We start from the raw sequence: 24,155 nt of genomic DNA on the forward strand, positions 1-24,155 counted from the left end.
AGCACTGGGAGCACTGGGGGCCATCCTGGGAGCACTGGGAACACTGGGAGCACTGGGAACACTGGGAACACTGGGGGCAGTCCTGTGAGCACTGGGAGCACTGGGAGCAGTCCCAGGAACACTGGGAACACTGGGAGCACTGGGAGCACTGGGAGTACTGGAAGCTGGTGTCGCAGACAATGTTACGAGCACTGGGAGCACTGGTCTTGGGACAGGCCATACTGGGACAGTGAGGGAGTACTGGGAGTGCTGGGAGCACTGGTCTCGGACTCGGGAGCACTGGGAGGAGTGGGAGCACTGGTCCCAGACTGGGGTGGGAGCACTGGGAGCACTGGCCCAGCCCCGGCAGCGGTGGGAGGGGGCACTGGGGGCAGTACTGGGAGCACTGGGAGCAGTCTCAGGAGTAGTGGGAGAACTGGGATCCCAAACCTGGCATCACTGGGAGTACTGGGATCACTGGTCCCAGAGTCAGGATCACTGGGAGTACTGGGATTACTGGGAGTATTGGGGTTACTGGGACCACTGGGATCTCTGGGAGCACTGGGATTACTGGGAGCACTGGGGTTACTGGTCCCAGACCCAGGAGCACTGGCATCACTTGGAGCAGTGGGAGTACTGGGGTTACTGGGAGCACTGGGAGCACTGGAAGCGCTGGGGTTACTGGTCCCAGACTCAGGAGCACTGGGAGTACTGGGGTTACTGGGAGCACTGGTCCCAGTCTTGGGATCACTGGGATCACTGGGAATACTGGGGTTACTGGGGGCAGTGGGATCACCGGTCCCAGATTCGGGATCACTGGAGCACTGGGAGCAGTGGGAGTACTGGGATCACTGGGAGCACTGGGAATACTGGGGTTAGTGGGATCACTGGGAGTACTGGGGTTACTGGGAGCACTGGTCCCAGTCTTGGGATCACTGGGATCACTGGGAATACTGGGGTTACTGGGGGCAGTGGGATCACCGGTCCCAGATTCGGGATCACTGGGAGCAGTGGGAGTACTGGGATCACTGGGAGCACTGGGAGCACTGGGAATACTGGGGTTAGTGGGATCACTGGGAGTACTGGGGTTACTGGGAGCACTGGTCCCAGTCTTGGGATCACTGGGATCACTGGGAATACTGGGGTTACTGGGGGCAGTGGGATCACCGGTCCCAGATTCGGGATCACTGGGAGCACTGGGAGCAGTGGGAGTACTGGGATCACTGGGAGCACTGGGAATACTGGGGTTAGTGGGATCACTGGGAGTACTGGGGTTACTGGGAGCACTGGTCCCAGTCTTGGGATCACTGGGATCACTGGGAATACTGGGGTTACTGGGGGCAGTGGGATCACCGGTCCCAGATTCGGGATCACTGGGAGCACTGGGAGCAGTGGGAGTACTGGGATCACTGGGAGCACTGGGAATACTGGGGTTACTGGGATCACTGGGAGCACTGGAAGCACTGGGGTTACTGGTCCCAGACCCGGGATCACTGGGAGTACTGGGGTTACTGGGAGCACTGGGAGCACTGGAAGCACTGGGGTTACTGGTCCCAGACCCAGGAGCACTGGGAGTACTGGGGTTACTGGGAGCACTGGGAGCACTGGTCCCAGTCTTGGGATCACTGGGATCACTGGGAGCACTGGGGTTACTGAGGGCACTGGGATCACCGGTCCCAGATTCGGGATCACTGGGATCACTGGGAGTACTGGGATCACTGGGAGCACTGGGAATACTGGGAGTACTGGAAGCACTGGGGTTACTGGTCCCAGACCCGGGATCACTGGGAGTACTGGGGTTACTGGGAGCACTGGGAGCACTGGTCTCAGACTCGGGAGCACTGGGATCACTGTGAGCACTGGGAGTACTGGGGTTATTGGTCCCAGACTCGGGATCACTGGGAGCACTGGGAGCACTGGCCGCACACCCGGGAGCACTGGGAGTACTGCGGTTACTGGGATCACCGGTCCCAGACTGGGGAGCACTGGGAGCACTGGGGTTACTGGGATCACCGGTCCTAGACTGGGGAGCACTGGGAGAACTGGTCCCAGACTGGGAAGCGCTGGGACCACTGGTGTTACTGGGATCACTGGTCCCAGACTGGGAAGCACTGGGGTTACTGGGGTTACTGGGAGCACTGGTGTTACTGGGAGCACTGGGGTTACTGGGAGCACTGGTGTTACTGGGAGCACTGGGGTTACTGGGAGCACTGGGAGCACTGGTGTTACTGGGGTTACTGGGAGCACTGGGGTTACTGGGGTTACTGGGAGCGCTGGGGTTACTGGGAGCGCTGGGAGCACTGGTGTTACTGGGAGCACTGGGGTTACTGGGGTTCCTGGGAGCACTGGTGTTACTGGGAGCACTGGTGTTACTGGGGTTACTGGGAGCACTGGTGTTACTGGGGTTCCTGGGAGCACTGGGGTTACTGGGGTTACTGGGAGCGCTGGGGTTACTGGGAGCGCTGGGAGCACTGGTGTTACTGGGAGCACTGGGGTTACTGGGGTTACTGGGGTTACTGGGGTTACTGGGATTACTGGGGTTACTGGGAGCGCTGGGGTTACTGGGAGCACTGGGGTTACTGGGGTTACTGGGAGCACTGGGAGCACTGGTGTTACTGGGAGCACTGGTGTTACTGGGAGCACTGGGGTTACTGGGAGCACTGGGAGCACTGGGGTTACTGGGGTTACTGGGAGCGCTGGGGTTACTGGGAGCGCTGGGAGCACTGGTGTTACTGGGAGCACTGGGGTTACTGGGGTTACTGGGAGCACTGGTGTTACTGGGGTTCCTGGGAGCACTGGGGTTACTGGGGTTACTGGGAGCACTGGTGTTACTGGGAGCACTGGGGTTACTGGGAGCACTGGTGTTACTGGGGTTACTGGGGTTCCTGGGAGCACTGGTGTTACTGGGAGCACTGGGGTTACTGGGAGCACTGGTGTTACTGGGAGCACTGCGGTTACTGGTGTTACTGGGAGCACTGGGGTTACTGGGAGCACTGGGGTTACTGGGAGCGCTGGGAGCACTGGTGTTACTGGGAGCACTGGTGTTACTGGGGTTCCTGGGAGCACTGGGGTTACTGGTGTTACTGGGAGCACTGGGGTAACTGGGATCACCGGTCCCACCCGGTGCCCCCGCGGCCCCGCCCCCTGCGGCCCCGCCCCCTCCCCGCGCAGGCGCAGTTCCCGCCCCGTTGTGCCCGGGGGGGGGGGGGGGGGGGGAGCGGCTCCTCCCCCTCCCTCCCCTCCCTCCTCCCCCTCCCTCCCCCCCGCCCCGCTGCCGGGCTCCGCCGCTGCCGCCCCCTGTGGGCCCGGCGGGCCCGGCCCGGCCGACGGCGCCGCCGCCAGGAGCCGCCGCCATCTTGTCACCCCCAGCCGAGGGGAGGCCGCGCCCCTCCCACAGCGCCGGGCCGCGGCGCTCGGCCAGGCCCGGCCCCAGCGGTGAGGGGACAGCGGGGACACGGGGGGGGCGCGGGGGGGCTGGGGAGGGTGGGGAGTGAGCGGGGGGGGGGGGGAGAGTGTGAGGGTGAGTGGGGGGTGACAGGAAAGTGGGGGGAGGGGGGAGCGTGTGGGGGTGGGGGGGTGTGAGTGAGCGTGGGGGGTGTGTGGGGGGGTGATGGTGTGGGGGTGAGTGTGGGTGGGGTGTGGGGTGAGTGTGAGGGTGTGAGGGGGGTGATGGTGTGGGGGTGAGTGTGGGTGTGGGGTGAGTGTGAGGGTGTGTCAGTGCGGGTGAGTGTGCAAGGGTGAGTGTGGGGGGGTGAGCGTGGGGGGCGTGGGGGGGTGTCTGGGGGGTGTGTGGGTGCATGTGGGGTGTGAGGGTGAACACGGGTGTGTGGGGGGTGAATGTGGGGGTGTCTGGGGGGTGTAACAGTGACTGGGGGGTGTCTGGGGGGTGTGTGGGTGAGTGTGGGTGCGTGGGGGGGTGACGGTGAGTGTGGGGAGTGTCTGGGGGGTGTGAGGGTGAGTGTTGGGTGTGAGGGTGAACACGGGTGTGTGGGGTGAGTGTGGGTGAGCGTGGGGGTGTGGGGGGGTGTAAGGGTGAGCGTGGGGGTGTGTGGGGTGAGTGTGGGGGGGGTGGGGGTGAACAGGTGGGTGTGTGGGTGCGCGGTGGGGTGTGAGAGTGAGTGTGGGGGGGTGTGGGTGCCTGTGGGGAGTGTGGGGGTGAGTGTGGGGGTGTCTGGGGGGTGTAAGGGTGAGTGTGGGTGCGTGGGGGGGTGAGGGTGAGCGTGGGGGTGTGTGGGTGCCTGTGGGGAGTATGAGGGTGAACACGGGGCTGTGGGGGGGTGCGAGGGTGAGCGTGGGGCAGGGCGGGGGGGGTTGGGGGGCCCTGGGGGTGCACAAAGGAGGGTTGGGGGAAGGGCAGGACACCCCGGGGTGGGGGTGGGGGGGGCGAGAGGCGCTGGGTGTCAGTGGGGCAAGGGGGTGGGGGGGGGGCACCCCCTGGGCAGCACTTCGAGGGGTTCTGCGTGCCCAGTCGTGGGGGGGGGGGGTGTGAATGTGCAAGGGGGGGCCCTGCCCCATTGCTGGGGCCCACCGGGGCGGGGGGTGGTCAGGGGGTTTGGGGGGGGGCTGTGGGGCAGGGCAGCACCTCGCTTTGGGGGAGCAGGGGGGGCCCTTCCCAGCGCGGCAAGGTCTGGCGAGAGTCTACTAATGAACTTGCCCTTCGTTAACCAACCCCAGCCCGTTTGAGTCCCCGCTCGTAGGGTGTTAATTAATTAATTAATTAATTAATCAATCCACCTTCCCGTCTCGAGCTGCCCCGGGATCCCCAAACCCCGTCTGTAGGCGCCGACGAGGAATTTTTTTTAACGAGGAATTTTTAAGCGTCTCCCTTCGGCAACGCCGGCGAAACGGGGTGTCGTCCCCAGGGAGGGGCCCCCCCGTCCTCGGTGGGGGGCTGAGGAAGAGGAGCGCAGCCTTCAGCCCCCAGCACGGCGAGGGCGAGCGCGGCCCCCCGGCGGGGTTTGCGGGGGTCTCGCTGCCGTTCCCGGCTGGTGGCGGGAGGTGCCGATGTCGCCGCTTTGGGCTGATTGTGCCTCAAAAATCTCCCCGCGTGTTCCCGCCGCCTGGAAACTCTCGCGCGGGGCAGAAAGGTCTCGGGTTTAAGATCTTGACCCTTTGCTGCATCTCCGCCCGCTCCGAGTCTTCCGCCGCCCGGTTTGGGGCGAATTCCCTCGGGGGTGAGCGCGGGGAGCTCGGGGTCGCGTCCAAAGGGCAGCGGAGCCGGGGAAGGGGCTGGAGCACAAGTCCTGAGAGGGGGGAGCTGGGGGGGCTCAGCCTGGACAAAAGGGGGCTCAGGGGAGACCTCGTCGCTCTCTGCAACTGCCCGACAGGAGCTTGGAGCGAGGGCGGGGTCGGTCCCTTCTCCCCGGCGCCGGGACGAGAGGAACCGGCCTGACGTGGCGCCGCCGGGGGAGGTTTAGGTGGGACGTTGGGAACAATTTCTCCAGCGAAAGGGTCGTCGAGCGGCAGAACCGGCTGCCCGGGGCAGCGGGGGAGTCGCCAGCCCGGGAGGGGTTTAACAGCCGCGTGGGGGGATGTGGGTTAGTGGGGGCCTGGGCAGCGCCGGGGGGGCAGTTGGACTCGGGGAGCTCCAGGGTCTTTCCCGGTGATCCTGTGTGAGAGGGGACACGGTCGCCACCGGAGTCCCCCCAGCCGCCCCCCCCAAGGCAAATGAGCCATTTTGCCCCAAACCGAGGCGGTTCCCTGCGGGGCGGTTGGATGTACGGGAGCAGTCACGGTGATTTAAAGGAATAAGGATGTTCTGGAGCGTCCCCGGCTCGAGAGCCTTCCCCGCACCGAGGATGACGAAGGGCACGGCTGCCTGCGCTGGGGTTTCAGGTGGATCTGAGGTGGCTGCGGCCAACCAGCCCGACTGCCGGAACCATGTGGGGCCAGACCGCTCCTGGACCCTCATCCCGATCCGGCCAGACTGCTCCTGGAGAAACATCCGGATCCGACCAAACTGCTCCTGGGTCTTCATCCTGTTCCAGGCAACTGCTCCCGGACCCGCATCCAGATCTGGCCAAACCGCTCCTGGAACCACATCCTGCTCCGGATAAACCACTCCTGACCTCATCCCGATCCACCCAAACTGCTCCAGGACCCTCATCTGGATCTGCCCAAACTGCTCCAGCACCTGCATCCTGATCCGATTAAACCACCCCTGGATCCTCATCCCGATCCAGCCAAACTGCTCCTGGAGGAACATCCGGATCCGACCAAACTGCTCCTGGATCTTCATCCCGATTCAGTCAAACTGCTCCAGGACCCTCATCCGGATCTGTCCAAACTGCTGCAGCACCTGCATCTGATTAAACCACCCCTGGATCCTCATCCTGACCCACCCAAACTGCTCCTGGATCCTCATCCTGATCCATCCAAACTGCTCCAAGACCTTTATCCTAATCCAGGCAACTGCTCCAGACCCACATCTGGATCCGGCCAAACTGCTCCAGGAGCCACGTCCTGGTCCGGGCAAACTGCTCCTTCTCCATATCCCGATCCACCCAAACTGCTCCGGGACCCTCATCCAGCCAAACCACTCCTGGAACCACATCCTGATCCGATGAAACCGCTCCCGGATCCTCATCCCAATCCAGTTAAACTGCTCCAGACCCTCATCCCAATTCATCCAAACTGCTCCAGGACCCTTGTGATCCAACCAAACTGCTCCAGCACCTGCATCCCGATCCGATTAAACTGCTCCTGAATCCTCATCCTGATCCATCCAAACTGCTCCAGGACCCTCATCCTGATCTGTCCAAACCACTCCTGGAACCACATTCTGATCCGGATAAACGACTCCCAGCCCCTCATCCCAGTCCAGCCAAACCGCTCCTGGACCCTCATCCTGATCCGGCCAAACCACTCCAGGACCCTCATCCTGATCCATCCAAACCACTCCCAGACCCACATCCCGATCCAGCCAAACCACTCTGGGCCCCGCATCCCAGCCGGGCTGTCCCGTCCCTCTTTCCCACCATTGGACGGGGCCAGTCGTGTCCCCAGACCCTTGGGGGTCCAAATCATGGAGCAGCCGCAGGGAGATGGGGATGAGCCTGTCGTGGGGGGTGCCCAGCTCGTGTCGTGGCTTTGAAATTGGGGTTCGGAATTGCCCAGCGAGGGCTTCCCTGTTCCCGCCGTTCCCGAGTGGCTGGTGCTGAGGAGAGGCTTTTTTTTTTTCCAAAAATTTTCCAAAAAAACTGCGGCTTAAAAGTCGCCAGGCCGGAGCGTGGGCAGCCGGAGCGATCGGCCCCCTCGGAGAGGCAGCACCTCTCCTGGAAACCATCCTCCGGCCTTTCCTGGCTGCGTTTCCCCTTTCCCGACTCGTCAGCTCGGATATAAACCCGCGACGTTCCAGCTCCGTGCCAGGGTCGTGCCCTCCCGGGTCCCCGAGCCGCTGCCGGCGTGGATCCCCCCTGGAATTTGAGTTCCCCGGGGTGTGGGAGGTGGCTCCCTGCCCCCACCGTGCCGAAATCTTGGGGGGAGGCTGCTCGGAAGCCCCCCGAGGCAAGGCCAGAGCGGTGCTGACCTCAGCAGAGAGGAAGGCAGCCTTCATCCTCCTCAGCGCCACGCCGGCCCTTTGGCTTTGCCCGGTGCCGTTTTGGGTCACAATCCGGTGCTGGAGGAGCTGTGGCCGAGCTGACTTGCCCCGTCCGTGGCCCCGTCATGCCTCCGCGCTCTCAGCGTCTTCCCAAATCCATATTTTCATTATTTCCAGAATTCTCCGTTGCGTAGCGTGTGGAAGACGCTCCCGAGCACGTTCCTGACTCGTCGATGAGTTTAAGGGAGGACGTGAAGTTGGGGCTTTTTGGGCCTCCACGTTCATTAAAATCTCAGCGGAGCAGCTCGGCAGCACGAGGGGCTGGTGGCGCTTCCTTAAATCCCATAAATCCACGCGTACGGGAGCTTTTTTTTCTTCATCTGCGACTCCTCGGGATGTTTCCAGCCTCCTCGCCCCCCTTGCCATGGCCGGGGGGTTTGCGCCGTGTCTCCGGTAACTCTCGGTGCCGCCGAGCTCTGGTGGCTTCTGTCGTTTTGGCTGCTGGAAATCTGCTGGATCCGGGGGGATCCCGGCGCCCGCGCTGAGTACGAGCCAGCAGCGTGCCCGGGTGGCCACGGTGGCCACCGGCATCCCCGGCTGGTGTCGGAGAGCGCGTGGCCAGCAGGACCCAGGCAGGGCTCGTCCCCCTCGAACCCCGGGTTCGGTTTTGGGCCCCTCGCTCCGGGAAAGACACGGAGGGGCTGGAGCGCGTCCAAAGGGCAGCGGAGCCGGGGAAGGGGCTGGAGCACAAGTCCTGAGAGGGGGGAGCTGGGGGGGCTCAGCCTGAACAAAAGGGGGCTCAGGGGAGACCTCGTCGCTCTCTGCAACTGCCCGACAGGAGCTTGGAGCGAGGGCGGGGTCGGTCCCTTCTCCCCGGCGCCGGGACGAGAGGAACCGGCCTGATGTGGCGCCGCCGGGGGAGGTTTAGGTGGGACGTTGGGAACAATTTCTCCAGCGAAAGGGTCGTCGAGCGGCAGAACCGGCTGCCCGGGGCAGCGGGGGAGTCGCCAGCCCGGGAGGGGTTTAACAGCCGCGCGGGGGGATGTGGGTTAGTGGGGGCCTGGGCAGTGCCGGGGGGGCGCTTGGACTCGGGGAGCTCCGGGGTCTTTCCCAACCGCTCGGCTCCTGTAGCCACCACGTACGTTTTCCCTTCAGCCCAGCCCCAAGATTGCCAGAGTTTGGGGCACAGGAGTGTTTTGGTCATTGAGCTGGAGATAAGGCCGAGCTTTGCTGGGCCTGGCTTGGCTGAGCCTCTCTGTGTCCGCGTGCCGTCAGTGCTGAGCTCCAGCTCCTGCTCCTTCAGAAAATCCTGCGGGCGCAGCCGCTTCTCGCGGGGAATCTGTGCGGAAGGTTTTGTCCCCCCTCCGCTTCCCCCCTTGTTTTTGGGGGGGACCCAGGAGCGTCCCCGGTGCCCCCAGCACCTCCCTGCACCCCGCCCTGAGCGAGCGGAGGGGCCGGGGCCGTGGAGCTGCTCCCAGCCTGGCGTTTCCATCCACCTTCCGTCCTCTTGGTCTCGGTGGCAGCCGCCTCTCTCGGTGTTTCAATCCGCCGAGCGGCTCCGGTTTGTCACCCAGAGCCAGCATCGGGGATATTAAACCTCTCGCCGCCTTGACTTGCCAAAATCCTGCCAGCGGCGAGTTTATTTAGTGCCGCGAAGGCTTTGGTGCTTTTTGAGCCCTCGAAGCATGGTCCTGACCGAGGAGAAAAAGCCCAGAAAATCAGGATTTGGTGCCTCGCCGGCAAAACGAGCTCGGGGAGGATTTTAGGGCAGCGGCTCTCGGCGAGTGGCTGGTGGCCCTGGGCCAGCTGGAGCGTGGTGGCATTTCCCAACCGGGAGAGAGGTCGGAGCGTGTTCCCGAGGCCTGGCCCAGCTGCCCCCGGCTTCGTGCCAACACCTCCGTGGGCGTCGGATTGCGGCGGTTTTCCCCGAGCGGGCGGCGGGGAGGTGGCCCGGAGCTTCCCGGTGCCGTCCCCGGCAGCCGGCACATCCCAGAGGCCGATTCTGGCTTCCCCCGGAGGCTACTGGTGGCCGTGGCCTTATCTGGGGGGGGCTGTGAAGCTGTGGCAGGGCCCAGCGCCGCGGCGGAGCCGAATTTCTTATGCCAGGGTGTATTTTGGAGCCGTGGTGGTGCAGCCACAGCGCTGGGGGGGGACGGAGACCCTCAGCCCCCTTTTCCTGAGGGATTCTTTGGGGGGGGGGCGGGGGGCTGCGTCTGTGCCGAGGGCAGGGGTCTGCTCAGGCAGGGGTGCTGCCTGTCCTGCCTGCATGTTGTCAGAGGCAGCTTCCCTCTAAACCCTTTAGAAATTAAAAAAAACCCCAAACCCTCTGAAATTAGCACAGAACGGAGAGGACGGCTTTTTTTTTTTTTTCTTTTTTCCCCGCAGGTTAAAAATATTTGAAAAGTGGGACAGGATGACAGGATTTCTGCCTTTTCTGCCTTATTTCGGCGTGGGGGAGGCTCGGCCGAGCCGGGGGGGGACATCGCAGCGGCGGGAGGAGAAATGGGAACGCCGGGAACGCCGGCCGACGCTTGCCTGCGCCCCGGCGCGGGGTTTATTTTTATTTATTTAAAATCATCAGCTTTGGTTCTCCCTTCCCCGCCGGGAGCACTCGGGTTTGTGGGAGCGGGAGCTGTTCCTGGCGCCACGGCAGGATTTTCTTCCTACCTCCAAAAAAACCGGGCTTTGCTCTTTGCTGAGCTGAACGTCGTCGCTCCGCTGCTGGGATCCACACGCCGTTTCCCTCACCGGTTGCAGATGGGACCTGGGGGGATTTTTTTTTCCGTTTTTGAGTGATTTTTCTACCTCTCCAAACCCTGCTCTGGGCTGCAGGGGCCCGGCTGGGCTGGCGGAGCCCGTTAACCTGGTGGAAAACTCTTTTTTTTTTTAAATTTCCTGGGCTGCTGAGCTCCGCGTGCTCCCCGCCGGGGTCGGGCAGTGGTGGGCAGCAGCCTCAGCCCATCCCAGATGGTCCCGTCCTGCCCAGCCCCAGCCCTGCCGGCAGCTGCCTGCCCCTGGCTCTGCCCCAGCTGGGCAGCATCTACCTTCCGAGATGCTTCTTAACCCTCGCGTAGGATATTCAAAACGCAAAATAAACGTCTAAATCTTCGGTGCTCGGGTTGATTTTGAGACTCGCCTTGGCTTGGCTACGGCCGGAGCAGAGCCCCGAGCTGCTGTGCCAGAATATTTTCAATTTTGGGGAAAAGATCAACTGTGAGGCAAGTTTCTGGCTGCTGTGGGAGGACGGGGCACAGCCAGAGTGGCTCTGCCGAGCCCACGGGCCCGACGGCTGGGTGGCAGCGCCGCGTCTTCTCTCGGCGGGTAGCCGGGGTTTCGGTACCTGCCCGTGTTTCCCAGCTTGTGTTGTTCAGCAGCCAAAACATTTTTTCCGTGGCCGCGTGTCCCCTTTCCCTGGGAGGAGGGGGAGCGGCTGGGCTGGCTCGCAGCGGGACTCGTGGCCGTCCCCTCTGCGGTGGCCCAGCTGGCTGACACGGCACGTTTCACTGCACGGGGTGGGGGGGGGGTGCAGCCGGCAAGAGGAGAGCATGCGGCCTTGCCGGGGCCAGTGGGCTCACACACGGACCCGCTGGGGCTGGTGGGCTTGTCAGCGGTCTCACCAGGACTAGTGGGCTCACGTGGGGTCTTGCCAGGGCTGGTGGGCTCACATGTGGTCTCACTGGGGCCAGTGGGCTCATGTGTGGTCTTGCCAGGGCCAGTGGGCTAATGTGTGGTCTCACCAGGGCCAGTGGGCTCACATACTGTCTCAGCAGGGCCAGTGGGCTTGTGTATGGTCTCACCGGGGCTGGTGGGCTTGTGTGTGGTCTTGCCGGGGCCAGTGGGCTCATGCATGGTCTCACCAGGGCCAGTGGGCTTGCAAACAGTCTCGCCAGGGCTGGTGAGCTCACGTGTGGTCTGATCAGGGCCAGTGGGCTCACGTGTGGTCTTGCCAGGGCTGGTGGGCTCACATGTGGTCTCACTGGGGCCAGTGGGCTCGCATACAGTCTTACTGGGGCCGGTGGGCTCATGTGTGGTCTTGCCGGGGCCAGTGAGCTCACATACTGTCTCAGCGAGGGCCGATGGGCTCGTGTATGGTCTTGCCAGGGCTGGTGGGCTTGCGTGTGGTCTCGCCAGGGCCAGTGGGCTCACGTGGGGTCTTGCCAGGGCTGGTGGGCTCACATGTGGTCTCACTGGGGCCAGTGGGCTCGCATATGGTCTTGCTGGGGCTGGTGGGCTTGTGTGCAGTCTCGCCGGGGCCAGTGGGCTCACATACTGTCTCAGTGGGGCTAGTGGGCTCGTGTATGGTCTCACTGGGGCTGGTGGGCTTGTGTGTGGTCTTGCCGGGGCCAGTGGGCTCATGCACGGTCTCACCACTGGGCTTGCAAACAGTCTCGCCAGGGCTGGTGAGCTCGCGTGTGGTCTGATCAGGGCCAGTGGGCTCGCGTATGGTCCTTCTGGGGCCAGTGGGCTCGCTCGTGCTCTCGCCAGGGCCAGTGTGCTCCTGGAGAGCTGCCGGTGCAGCGGGTCGGGGTCTCGCTGCGGGACCCGCCCGTCCAGGGGGGCCCAGGAGGGCTCCGCCCCCCGCGTCCTTGGGGAGGCGACAGACTTTGGCCACCTCCACCCCCCGGGGAGAGCCACGGGGCGGCTGGTGCGAGTCCTGGGGCCGAGGCTGCGAGGAGACGAGGGGCAGCTCCCGGCGGCCCTTTCCCGGGGCAGTGTCTTGGCGCGGCCGATATTTATTTTTATTTTTTCTCTCTGCGTCTCTTTTTCTCCCGTTCCCCTCCCGCCGCGGAGGCTCAGCCCGAGGGTCGCGGGCGCACGCGGTGCCGCAGGGTTGGGGGCGGGGGGAAGGTTTCTACCCTTTAAAGCTCCGACAGCTCCGGGGAGGGCCGAGTGGTTTTGGGGGGGCCGGGGGCTGGGTGAAGAACACCCCAACCGCCGGCTCTGCGCCCCCTCGCTTTCCGCACCCCCCGCACCCCCCTGCTCCGCTCGGCAGCCCTGGTTTTGTTGTTGTTTTTTTTTTTTCCCCCCTGTTTCTCTCCCAAGTGTTGCCTCATCCCAACTGACGTGTGTTTGTATTTTTAGGGTGATTGAGGTGGAAGCATGTCGGGGCCAGTGCCGAGTCGGGCCAGGGTCTATGCGGATGTGAACACTCAGAGACCCCGCGAGTACTGGGACTACGAGTCGCACGTCGTGGAATGGGGGTACGCCTGGGAGAGAGCGGGGGGGCCATCGCCGCCGCCACACCCCCCCCCCGAGGCAGGACCGGCTCCCGCGCTCGAGCCGGCACCTCCGCTCGCCGTGAAGCCTTTTAAACTCGACCCATGTGCCCGGCTTTAAGCACGCGAGCTTAATTAAAGCAACGCGACGAGGGTTTGGTTCTTGGCGGAAGGGCGGCCGCGCCGCCGGGCCGGAATCTCAGAGCCAAAAGGGGGTTGAGAGGCCGAAGGCGAAAGTCTCGTGACTCTTTTATTTTTTCCGGAGTTCCCCTGAGGGCTGGAGACTCGTGGAACTTGCAACGAAACGACCAGTTGATTGTTTTATGGCTTGGCCACGGGCTGGGCCGAGGGCCCAGCTTTGATTCCGCAGGTACTCCCGCGGCGCTCGTCCGCCGCAAACGCTCCCCCTGCTCGCGGGCGTCTCCCCGGGCCGCGGGGGACACAGCCAGCTCCTCGCTGGGGACTCGTGCTAAAAATCTATAAAAATTAAAAGATTTTGACAGCCGAGGCCGCGGCGTCAGGAGGCTGCGCCCGCGCTGCGCTTGGCTACTGCCGGGGTTGGATTCGGAGCCATCCCGGGCGTTTTCCCTCCTCTCCACCCCGACCCCGGCTCGCTGCCGCTCGTGGTACCGGCGACCTCGAAACGAAAAGCTTTTTATCCACTTCCAAATCCCCTGCGCCAGGCAGAGCCTTCAGCCTCGCCGGGACGGTAATTCCTCCTCTTCCGCCAGCAGCCTGCCTTGGGTTTATTTATTTATTTTTGTTCCCCCACCCAGACCACCCTCACAGTTAATATTTTCCCCGAGCCTTCCCGCCCGGTTCCTAGCGAGGACGAGCGACTCCTCCCCCCGGCGCTCGCCGCCTTCCCTTCCTCGGCGTTTGCCGAGCGTCCCCGCGGGGTGAGGAGCGACGCGGGCGCGTGGGGCTGCCGCTCCGCCGCCTCCTTCGGCTCCTTCGTGGCCTCTGGTAATTCCCAATTCCCTTGGAATTCCATCAAACCCGCGGCGGGGCGGGGGGGGACCCTGTGCCTTCCCTCCTGGGCGTACAGAGCGAATGCTGCTGGGTGACTGTGGTTGGACCGTGGTGGATTTAAGGACGCGGAGGTTTTAGGGCTGAGAGTTGGCTGATTTCCTTCCCATTTCTGGGAGGGAATAATTTCTTTTTACAAATCCCGGGTGCGCGAGATCCTTTCCGATACCAAGGAGGGGGTCCTAGAGGGGGTTTTACGGTGGGTATTTGGCCGGTCTCTGCCCCGAGCGAACCGCGGGCAGGCTCTGGAGCTTGGGGCGAGCAGCCACCGCCTCCTCTTCGTAACCGAGGAAAGGGAAAGGTGGAAGAAGATCGTCTGCGCTCCGAGCCGGGCGCGCGCCGCCTCTTCATCTCTCTTTTTCTCTCTCTCTCTTTTTCTCACGCAGCAACCAAGACGACTACCAGCTCGTGCGGAAACTCGGCCGCGGCAAATACAGCGAAGTCTTCGAAGCCATCAACATCACCAACAACGAGAAGGTGGTGGTCAAAATCCTCAAGGTAGGTGTTTTTTCCTCACCGCTCCATCCCTCCGCCGACAGCTCTGCGTCTGCGCCTTTCCCTGCGCTCTCCGCGCGCTCGCGATGCTCAGATGAGCTGAGGAAAACGTCGATCCCCCGGGCGAAAACTTGCCGCGGGTTTGTCTCCTTCCCGAGCGAAGCCGAGACGCCGCCGGGCTTGGCTGCTGGAGCTTTTTCACCAAATTAAGCTTTTTTTTTGGTGGGGGGGGGGGACTCAAACCAGCAATGGGAGCGGGGAGGCAGAAGCAGCGGGGCTGGTCGGCCCGCGGTGGCGAGCGAATTTCTGTGGTGTTAACGAGCCACGGGAAATTCAAACTCGGTAGGATGGACGAGATTTAAAGCACGGGGATGATTTTAAGCCTTTGCAAGAGAAACAGTGAGCGGGGAAGGGGAGTAGGGACCGAGGAGCGGCACAGAAATACGCATTAAGAAAAGCTCGAGGACGGGTCGCGAGTGAGAACGTGCGAAACGTCCTCGGTGATGTATTTGCCCGGAGTCCGGCCTGGCCTGATGGAGAGGCAGAAAAACAGCTCCAAGGGCAGAAACGAGCATCGGTGCAGGGGGGGGATTTCCCCGAGCTGGGCACCGAGGCGTTACGGAGCGATTTCACTGAGTTACGCTTTCCTTGGCTCGGTGTTTCCCAAGTTTTAGCCAAGCCTGACTTGAAGGAGCTGTCTGGGACAGTCCGGTCAAGTCTGGGACTTGAAAAAGCCAAAGTTTGCTCTTGAAAACCATTTTTTGTAGTAAAATAACGTCTCAGAGGTCCCCTGAGCGCGCTCCTGGCGCCGGTTTCCTTCGCGCGACCGAAGAGCCGCGCGCTCCTTCGCCTCCCACCGCCGCCAGCTCCGTCGGCCGGTAACCGGCTTTTGTTTCTCTTTTTTGATCAGCCTGTGAAAAAGAAGAAGATCAAGCGCGAGATTAAAATCCTGGAGAACCTCCGAGGGGGCCCCAATATCATCAGCCTGCTCGACATAGTGAAAGACCCCGTGGTAAGGAAGGGGAAGGGGCCGCGCTGCCGCCGGCGGAGGGGATTCCCGCGGAGCCCTTCCCCACCCCGGTGGCAGAAAAAGGCTCCTCGAGCTCGTGCCGATGGCTCCTCGGGTCTGGCGGCCGAAACGAGCCCGGGGGAGGTTCCGTGCCCCTGCGCGAGCAACGGAGAGGCGAGAGGGTAGAAATGGAAGCGGCTAGTTTTGCTTGATCCAGCAGCTCCCCAAAAAAGGGGCTGGGAGCAAGCGACGCTTCTTCCCCTTGGGGTTATTTTTGCCTTTCAACCCCCCCACCCCGGTCTTGTGCGGCGTCGGGTGGGTTTGTCCTCACTGGCGGACACCCCTGGCCCCTGCGAAGGCTGAGGAGGAGGCCGGGCGGTGGCTGACGGGGCTGAACCGACGTAAAATTCAAGGCTGCGCTCAAAGGGTTGTGGTCAACGGTTTGGTGTCCACGTGGTGTCCCTCAGGGATCGGTACTGGGACCGGTACTGTTTAGTGTCTCTGTTGGTGACATGGACAGCGGGATGGAGGCACCTGCCGATGACACCCAGCTGTGTGGTGGCGGTTGACACGCTGGAGGGAAGGGATGTGCCATCCAGAGGGACCTGGACAGGCTGGAGAGGTGGCCCCAGGCCAACCTCATGAAGTTTAACAAGGCTGAGTGTAAGGTCTTGCACCTGGGCTGGCGCAATCCCAAGCCCAAACACAGGCTGGGCGATGGGTGGGTTGGGAACGGTCCTGGGGAGAAGGACTTGGGGGGGTTGGTGGATGATAAGATCAACGTGAGCCAACAGTGTGTGTTTGCAGCCCAAAAAGCCAACCAGATTCTGGGCTGTGTCCCAGGCAGTGTGGCCAGCGGGTCGAGGGAGGGGATTCTCCCCCTCTGCTCTGCCCTCGTGAGACCCCACCTGGAATATTGTGTCCAGCTCTGGAGCCCCCAGCGCAAGAAGGACATAGAACTGTTAGAGTGAGCCCGGGGGGGGCATGAAGGTGCTCGGGGAGCTGGAGCAGCTCTGCTGGGGGGAGAGGCTGAGAGAGTTGGGGGGTTCAGCTGGAGAAGAGAAGGCTCTGGGGAGACCTTAGAGCGGCCTCCCAGGACTGAAAGGGGCTACAGGAAAGGAGGGGGGGGGAACTCGTCATCAGGGGGGAGGGATAGGACGAGGGGGAACGGGTCTAAACTGACAGAGGGCAGATTTAGATCAGATCTAAGGCAGAAATTCTTCCCTGTGAGGGGGGCGAGGCCCTGGCACAGGTTGCCCAGAGAAGCTGTGGCTGCCCCCTCCCTGGAAGAGTTTAAGGCCAGGTTGGACGGGGCTTTGGGCAACCTGGGCTAGTGGAAGGTGGCCCTGCCCAGGGCAGGGGGGTTGGAACTAGATGATCTTTGAGGTCCCTTCCAGCCCAAACCTGTCTGGGATTCGATGAAAATGGGAGGAAATGGGGGTCGTGCCGTCTCGAGAAAAGGGGATCTTTGGCGGCGGAGGCGAAGTTCCCGCGGGACGGGCTGATGAAGCCGCCGGTTTATTGTCGCGCGGCGGAATTTCTCCCAAGCCCGTGCCTGGGTCCCGCCTGATGCCGCTGATTAAGGAGCCACCTTATTAGGACGAATTAACAGGGCGTCGCTGAGCCGGTTTTAATCCTCCGGCGGCGGCGAAAGGCGGCTGCTTGCAGGGAGATAAGAGCGAGGGGGGGGGCCCTGGGGACAGGCCCCTTTTCCTGACGAGGTTGGGGGGGCTGGTGGGTGACGTCGGAGGGGACAGAGAGGGGACGGTGGGTTCTGTGGCCGGCGCAAGATCCGGGGCACAGGCTCTGGTTTGGGGGTGTTTTGGGGAGCAGCGGGGGTTGCTGAGGGTGAGGGTGCAAGGGCTTGGGGGGGGTCTTGGGCCTAAAGGGCCGCCCTGGTCTCTGCGGGGGGATTTGGGAGGGGGTCAGGGATGTTGGGGGGGCGGGGGGGGGCGTCTACCCTGAACACAGGCCCTGGGGGTCCTGCCCGGAGCTTCAGTGTCTCACTGGGAGGAGGAGGAGGAGGAGAGGAAAGAGAAAGGGGCAGGGGTGGGGAGAGCCCGGCAAAAATAAGCCCTAAAGCCCCACAAACCCCGGCCCTACAAACCCCGGCCCTTCAAACCCCAGCCCTGCAAATCCCAGCCCTACAAACCCCAGCCCTACAAACCCCGGCCCTACAAACCCCGGCCCTACAAACCCCAGCCCTACAAAAATAAGCCCCATGAAACCCCAGCCCTACGAATCCCAAGCCCTACAAAAACCCAGCCCTACAAAAACGAAGCCCTACAAACCCCAGCCCCACAAAAATAAGCCCTATGAAATCCAAGCCTTACAAAACCCAAGCCCTACAAAAATAAGCCCTACAAAACCCAGCCCTACAAAACCCAATCCCTACAAACCCAAGCCTTACAAACCCCAAACCCTACAAAACCAAGCCCTACAAACCCCAGCTCTACAAACCCAAGCCTTACAAAACCCAAGTCCTACAAAAACCAAGTCCCACAAACCCTGAGCCCCACAAACCCCAGCCCTACCAAACCCAGCCCTACAAACCCCAGCCCTACAAACCCCAGCCTTACAAAACCAAGCCTTACAAAACCAAGCCTTACAAACCCCAAGCCCTACAAAACCAAACCCCACAAACCCCATCCCTATTAAACCCAGCCCCACCAAACCCAGCCCCACAAACCCCAGCCGTACAAACCCCAAACCCTACAAAACCAAGCCCTACAAACCCAAGCCTTACAAAACCCAAGTCCTACAAAAACCAAGCCCCACAAACCGTGAGCGCCACAAACGTCAGCCCTACCAAACCCAGCCCTACAAACCCCAGCCTTACAAAACCAAGCCTTACAAACCCCAAGCCCTACAAAGATAAGCCCTACCACACCCCGACTGAACACACATCCTGAGCCCAGCGGCAGCAGCTCCCCGGACGCCCGGGCCGGGGCCGTGTTCCCGCGCATCCTTCGCGCCGTGGGGGTGCCGAGGCGGGACGGGGCCCCCCCCCCCACCTTGTGGGCCGCCGGCAGCTGCCCGCAGCCTGCCCCCTCCGCCCCCTCCTGCCTCGGGGAAGACTCACCCTCTCCCTTTTTCCCCCCGTTTCTCGCAGTCCCGGACGCCTGCCCTGGTCTTTGAGCACGTCAACAACACAGATTTCAAGGTGAGCGACCGCCGCTCCCCAGGCACCCCCCGAACGTGAGGATCTGGGGGGGAGGGGGATCCCCGACTCGCTCTGACGCCGCGGGGAGGGAACAATCCTCCATGTCAGAGGCGTGGAGGGGGCTGGCAGCACCGTCTCGCCGGGGCCGGGGGATTTGGGCCGGTGGCCAGCGGCTTTTTACCTCCATTTTGGTGTTCAGGGAAGAGCCGGGGCTGTGGCGCCGGCGTTTGGGCTTGTCCCCGCTCTGGGCCACGCCGCTCCGGCCGTTGGCCACCGTGGGCTCCTGTCGCAACCAGGCGTCGGCCAACGCGCGGGCTGAAAGCTCGGATTAGTTGAGCCGCGCTCGCCGCGAGCCTGGGCTGAGGCCGAGGCTTAACGAGACCGTGGGAGGCGCTGAACCAGCGGCCGCTTCGCCTGTGGCCGCTCCGTTGTGGTTTTTAACGAGGGATTAACGCGCTCAAGTCCTGCCTTGACCCTTTTTCCCACCGGCTCCTCGTCCCCGAGGCTTGGCCGGGGGGCGGCTCGCGGAGTCGCTCGGCGAGGACACGAATCCTTCCCGGCGCTGGAACGGGGTGGGAACGGGGAAGGACACACGTTGCCGGCGCTCCCCGCGTGGGGAAATCGGGGCTACAAAGCGTGTCCTAAACCCCCAACCGGGCCAGTTTGTGCCTCCGGCTGCGAGTCGTGACCCCGCCAGCGCCCCCGCAGCCCCGTGCTGGGGTGTTGCCGTGTCCTTAACCCGCCTCTCGTCTCCGTTTTTCCCAGCAATTGTACCAGACGCTGTCGGATTTCGACATACGGTTCTACATGTACGAAATCCTAAAGGTGAGCTCAGGGGGCGCCTGGGAAATCCACCCTCTCCCAGATAATCCTCGCTCAAGCAAAGCCCTCGCTGCTTAAATCTGCCCCCCCGGGTGGGGAGTTGACCTGCAGGAGTGGGCTACTCAACCCTGCTGGACCGTTGCCCGGCCACGGCTTCTCGGGCCGCCACCGCGCTGAGGGGAGGCTCGGCTGCCGCCGCGCAAGGTCGCCGTGTCCTTGAGAAGCAAAAATCATCTTTTTTCTCCCCGCCGCTCCCTCGTGCGGCCTCCGCCTCCGCCAGCCTTGGTTGGAGGCCGCCGGTGGGGCCGGGGCCGTGCCAGGGTGGCCAGGACGGGGTGGGGTCAGGTTGCCAAAACCCCCTCCCTGAGTCAGCGCAGGCCTCCTCGCTCACGCTCCGGCTCTTAGGGTTTAGGCTGAGCTTTAGGCGGCGGGGGGCGAGCCCAAATCTCCTCCTGGGAAGGGTGGGGGCACGTGCTGAGCGCCGGCAGGATTTGGCGGGAGGCTGAGCCCCGGGGAGGGCGTCGCTGCGTCGCCGAAGCCGGGGGTTGACCGCGGCGGCGGGTTTAGGCTGGGGTGGGGCGGGGGGTGTGGATCCTGAGGGCTCCCCGTCCCCCCCGCAGGCGCTGGATTACTGTCACAGCATGGGCGTCATGCATCGAGACGTCAAACCCCACAACGTCATGATCGACCACGAGCACAGAAAGGTAACGCTCCGGCCCCAAACCCCCCCGCGGCTCCGCCAGCGCCGGGGTGACGTCGCCGTGAAATCCCGTGTCGGTCTCAGCCCCGGCGCGGGGCCGGGGTGGGTGGGGGGGGCTGAATTGCCAGCTGGGTTCGGTTTTTTTATTTTTTTTTTTGAAAATAACAGGTGACCGTAAAACCCGCACCTGTGCCCAGTAAAACTCCCTTTATTTGCCACCTGTTTGTGGCTTGTAAATGCAATTTTAGATTTTTTCCGACACCTCGGCGGCGACCGCCCAGCTGGGCCCTCCAATAAAAACCACTTCAAAGCTGGCGAACGCCCCCATTTTCAGCACAGGAAGGGGCCAGCCCCCCCCCCCCCACCCCTTCCCCACGCTCTTTGGGGCGCCGTGGCCTTTAAAATCCCCCCCTGCCCCGTCCGGCGGGCGCCCAAGCTGAGCCCCTTCTCCAAAAATTAATATTAAACCCACCAGAGAGGCTCTTCGGGGACGGGCAGATGTCACCGCATCTCGATTTTTTAATAAGGTTTTTGACACAAAACGGAGCAGGGAGACGCGGCTCAGAGGCTGGGCGGTGCGTCGGGAGGTTCAAAGCTGTAATTAGAGTAATTAGCAGCGGTTTGCTGACGGGCCGCGTGGGTTCAGGGCTGTCCCGCACCCGCTGTCCTTAACGGGCCGTGAGCGGGGCTGCAAGTCCCCGGGGGCTCCAAACCTGATGGGTTGGAGAACAAAAAATAACCCCAAAATGGGGTAAAAAACCCCTCGAGGGGTCGATAATCCTGAGGTGGGGCAGGGCAGGAATGGGGGGGGGGACAGACACACACACGCTGTCACCCCCCGAGAGGCTCCTGCCACCGCTCCCGCTCGCCCCGTGAGGAAGAGGAGCAGCCCCGGGAGCAAAGTTGAGGCGTGAAGGGGGGGGCCCGCGGGGTTCTGGGTCTCCCCCTCCCCACATTTCCTCTCCTCCTCCTCCTCCTCCAGCTGCGCCTCATCGACTGGGGGCTGGCGGAGTTTTACCACCCGGGCCAGGAGTACAACGTCCGCGTGGCCTCGCGGTACTTCAAGGGCCCGGAGCTCTTGGTGGATTATCAGGTACGTCCCGGGGGCCCCCCCACGGCTTTTTCCCGCGGGGTGAACTCATGGGGGGAGGCAAAAATAAAAAGGGAGCCCCCCCCTCTTTATTGCAGGGTCTGGCTGAGCCCCCCCACGCCCAGAGACGGTCCTGGGCCAAGTGGAGCTGCTGGATGCGGCTCTAGAAACCCCGGGGGGGGGCTGGGGGTGTCTCCCCCCCTCCAGGCCTTTGCTGACCCCCGCCCCCCCAACTTCTCGCTCTCCCCCCGCCTCGTTTTCTCCCAGATGTACGACTACAGCTTGGACATGTGGAGCTTAGGCTGCATGCTGGCCAGCATGATCTTCCGGAAAGAGCCCTTCTTCCACGGCCACGACAACTACGACCAAGTGAGCTCCGGGGCAAGGCGCTGCCCCCCCCTCGCCCCTCCCCGCCACGGGGGTCTCAGCTCCCTGTCCCCTCCCCGGGTCCTGCTCTGTGTCCCCTCCCCACACCAGGGTCTCTGCTCCCCATCCCCTCGCCACCGCAGGCTCTTGGCTCTCCCTGTCCACGTTGGGGTCCTGCCCTGTGTCCCCTCCCCACACTGGGGTCCCCATCCCCTCCCCACGCAGGGGTCTCTGCTCCCTGTCCCCTCCCCACCCTGTCCCCTCCCCACAACAGGGTCCCAGCTCTTGGGTCTCAGCTCCCCGTCCCCTCCCCACAACAGGGTCCTGACTCCCAGGGTCTCTGCCTCTGTCCCCTCCCCACACTGGGGTCCCAGTTGCCCATCCCCTCCCCACACCAGGGTCCCAGCTCTCCCTCTCCATATCAGGGTCCTGCTCTGTGTCCCCTCCCCACACTGGGGTCTCTGCCCTCCATCCCCTCCCCACGACAGGCTCTTGGCTCTCCCTGTCCACGTCAGGGTCCTCCTCTGTGTCCCCTCCCCACCCTGGGGTGTCAGCTCCTGTCCCCTCCCCACACCGGGGTCTCAGCTCTCCCTCTCCACACTGGGGTCCTGGCTCCTTGTCCCTTCCCCACACCAGGGTCTCTGCTCCCTGTCCCCTCCCCACAACAGGCTCTTGGCTCTCCCTCTCCATGTCGGGGGTCCTGCTCTGTGTCCCCTCCCCACACTGGGTCCTGGCTCTCAAGGTCTCTACCCTCTGTCCCCTCCCCACACCAGGGTCTCTGCTCCCCATCCCCTCCCCACAACAGGCTCTTGGCTCTCCTCCCCACATTGGGGTCCTCCTCTCTGTCCCCTCCCCACGCTGGGGTCCCAGCTCTCAGGGTCTCTGCCCTCCATCCCCTCTCCACGTCAGGGTCCTGCTCTGTGTCCCCTCCCCACACTGGGGTCCCGGCTCCCCGTCCCCTCCCCACGCTGGCTCTGGGGCGAGCTGGTAGCTAACTGGGGGGTAACTGGGCAGGGGAGCAAAGCACTGGTCATACTGGGAACCTGCCCGCCCAATTCAGTCACTCCTCGGTTGGGCTCGGTGGGACGCTGGCTACCGCCGTTCTCCCGCTGCGGGGCTGCCGTGGGGCCACTAAAACCCCTCCAGAACCCGCGTTTGTGGGATCTGCCCCCCCACATCCCCCCTCGGGGCGAGGAGGGGAACAGGGGCACCTGCCTGGGGAACACCCCGGGGAAAGGCCTCGAGTTCTCCTTCCACCCTGGGGGTGCTTCACCCCTCAGCTCGGGGATCCTCGCCGGGGCTGGGGGGGGGGGGTCGGGGATGGGGGCGGTGGCTGCGGCTCTGCCCTCGCCCTCAGCATCGCTGCTTTCCCCCCTCCCCCCGGCAGCTCGTGCGCATCGCCAAGGTGCTGGGGACGGAGGACCTGTACGACTACATCGACAAGTACAACATCGAGCTGGACCCGCGCTTCAACGACATCCTCGGCCGGTGGGTGCGGAGCCGCGTGCCGGCCGCGCTGCCCGCGCCTGGGCTCGAGGCTGATGCAGCTCTTCCTCCTCCTCCTCCTCCTCCTCCTCCTCCTCCTCGCAGACACTCGCGGAAGCGGTGGGAGCGTTTCGTCCACAGCGAGAACCAGCACCTCGTCAGCACCGAAGCGCTCGATTTTTTGGACAAGCTGCTGCGTTACGACCACCAGACGCGACTCACCGCCCGCGACGCCATGGAGCACCCCTACTTCTGTACGGACACACCCCCCCCCGCCCCCAAAACCCCCCTTTGGCTGCTCCGACACCCCTCCTGCTCCTTCCCCGCCACCCCCATCCTCACCCACCGTTTTGGGGGGGCTCGGCGCTCCCCTCAGCGTGTCAGGGGGGGGTTTTTGACACCTGTCGCTCTCCCCGCAGACCCCATCGCGAAAGACCCGGCAAGAATCGGCCCCTCGGCGGGACTTTCAGCCGCCAACACGCCCGTCAGCTCCTCCAGTATGTTGGCAGGTGAGTCCTAAAGCCGGGCGGGCGCTTCGCCGCCAGCTCAGGAGCAGGAAGGGGGGGCCGGGAGTGGGGAGGGGGTGCAGATAAAACCCCGCTGGCGTCTCGGAGCCGTCCGACGCGGCGCTCTCCTCTCTCTGGCGCAGGTATTACCTCGATGGCCGCGTCCCAGGGGCCCATCGGCGGCCTGGCAGCGTCGCCCGTCAACGCGCTGGGCTCGCCGGTGCCCGCCGCGGCCGCCGCGCAGCCCCTGACCTCGCCTCGCCGCCCCCCCAACCCCCCCCCCAGCTCCGGCCTTCTGCCCTCCCACCCCCCCGCCCGGAGCCCGACACGGGGTTGGGGGCAGGGGGGGGGAGCGCTCTGGAATTTTATTTTTATTTTTGTTGAGTACGGAAAGAAAAAAAAAAAAAAAAAAAGAGGAAAAAAAAAAAAAAACCAAAAACCTGTAGGTTCCTTTTTTTTTTTTTTTTTTTTTTTCTCTGTGCAGCACCAATTTCCCCCGCTCTGGCGCTGGACCAAGGCTGATCTCTGTGGTGTCTGTGGCGGGGGACGGAGCGAGCTGCGTTCTGCTCCGCAGGATCGTGGTTAGTGATGCAACTACAGTGTAGAAATCTAAAAAAAAAAAAAAAAAGGATAATAAAATTTATTTTCTATGTCCCTAACAGGACAGCGGGAGCGGCAGCTGCTTCTTGGAGTGGGGGGGGGGGGGTTGGCTCAGGGAGGGGGGGGGGGCCCTGGCACAGAACAGACACAGACTC

The 24,155-nt window shown here is 63.3% G+C and overlaps 1 protein-coding gene across 1 annotated transcript; it reads left to right on the top strand.

Moving 5' to 3' along the window:
• Window positions 1-3,258: 3,258 nt before the first annotated feature.
• Window positions 3,259-24,064, top strand: LOC141924154 (casein kinase II subunit alpha-like). Its single transcript, XM_074826161.1, has 13 exons — window positions 3,259-3,414; window positions 12,602-12,720; window positions 14,151-14,262; window positions 15,170-15,271; window positions 18,381-18,431; window positions 19,197-19,256; window positions 19,874-19,957; window positions 20,936-21,046; window positions 21,311-21,412; window positions 22,797-22,897; window positions 23,000-23,148; window positions 23,314-23,403; window positions 23,885-24,064. The coding sequence occupies exons 2-13, from the start codon at window positions 12,620-12,622 to the stop codon at window positions 23,920-23,922; spliced, it is 1,101 nt and encodes a 366-aa protein (XP_074682262.1). The 5' UTR covers window positions 3,259-3,414; window positions 12,602-12,619; the 3' UTR covers window positions 23,923-24,064.
• Window positions 24,065-24,155: the final 91 nt, after the last annotated feature.

The sequence above is a fragment of the Strix aluco genome, chromosome 1 (assembly GCF_031877795.1).
Source record: "Strix aluco isolate bStrAlu1 chromosome 1, bStrAlu1.hap1, whole genome shotgun sequence".
Lineage (NCBI taxonomy): Eukaryota > Metazoa > Chordata > Aves > Strigiformes > Strigidae > Strix > Strix aluco.

Excerpts from the sequence above, each read along its gene's own strand:
- LOC141924154 (XM_074826161.1), top strand. The coding sequence starts at position 12,620 with ATGTCGGGGCCAGTGCCGAGTCGGGCCAGGGTCTATGCGGATGTGAAC. Across the intron at positions 19,257-19,873 it reads ACATGTACGAAATCCTAAAG|GCGCTGGATTACTGTCACAG; the intron begins GTGAGCTCAGGG and ends TCCCCCCCGCAG. Across the intron at positions 23,404-23,884 it reads CTCCTCCAGTATGTTGGCAG|CACCAATTTCCCCCGCTCTG; the intron begins GTGAGTCCTAAA and ends TTCTCTGTGCAG.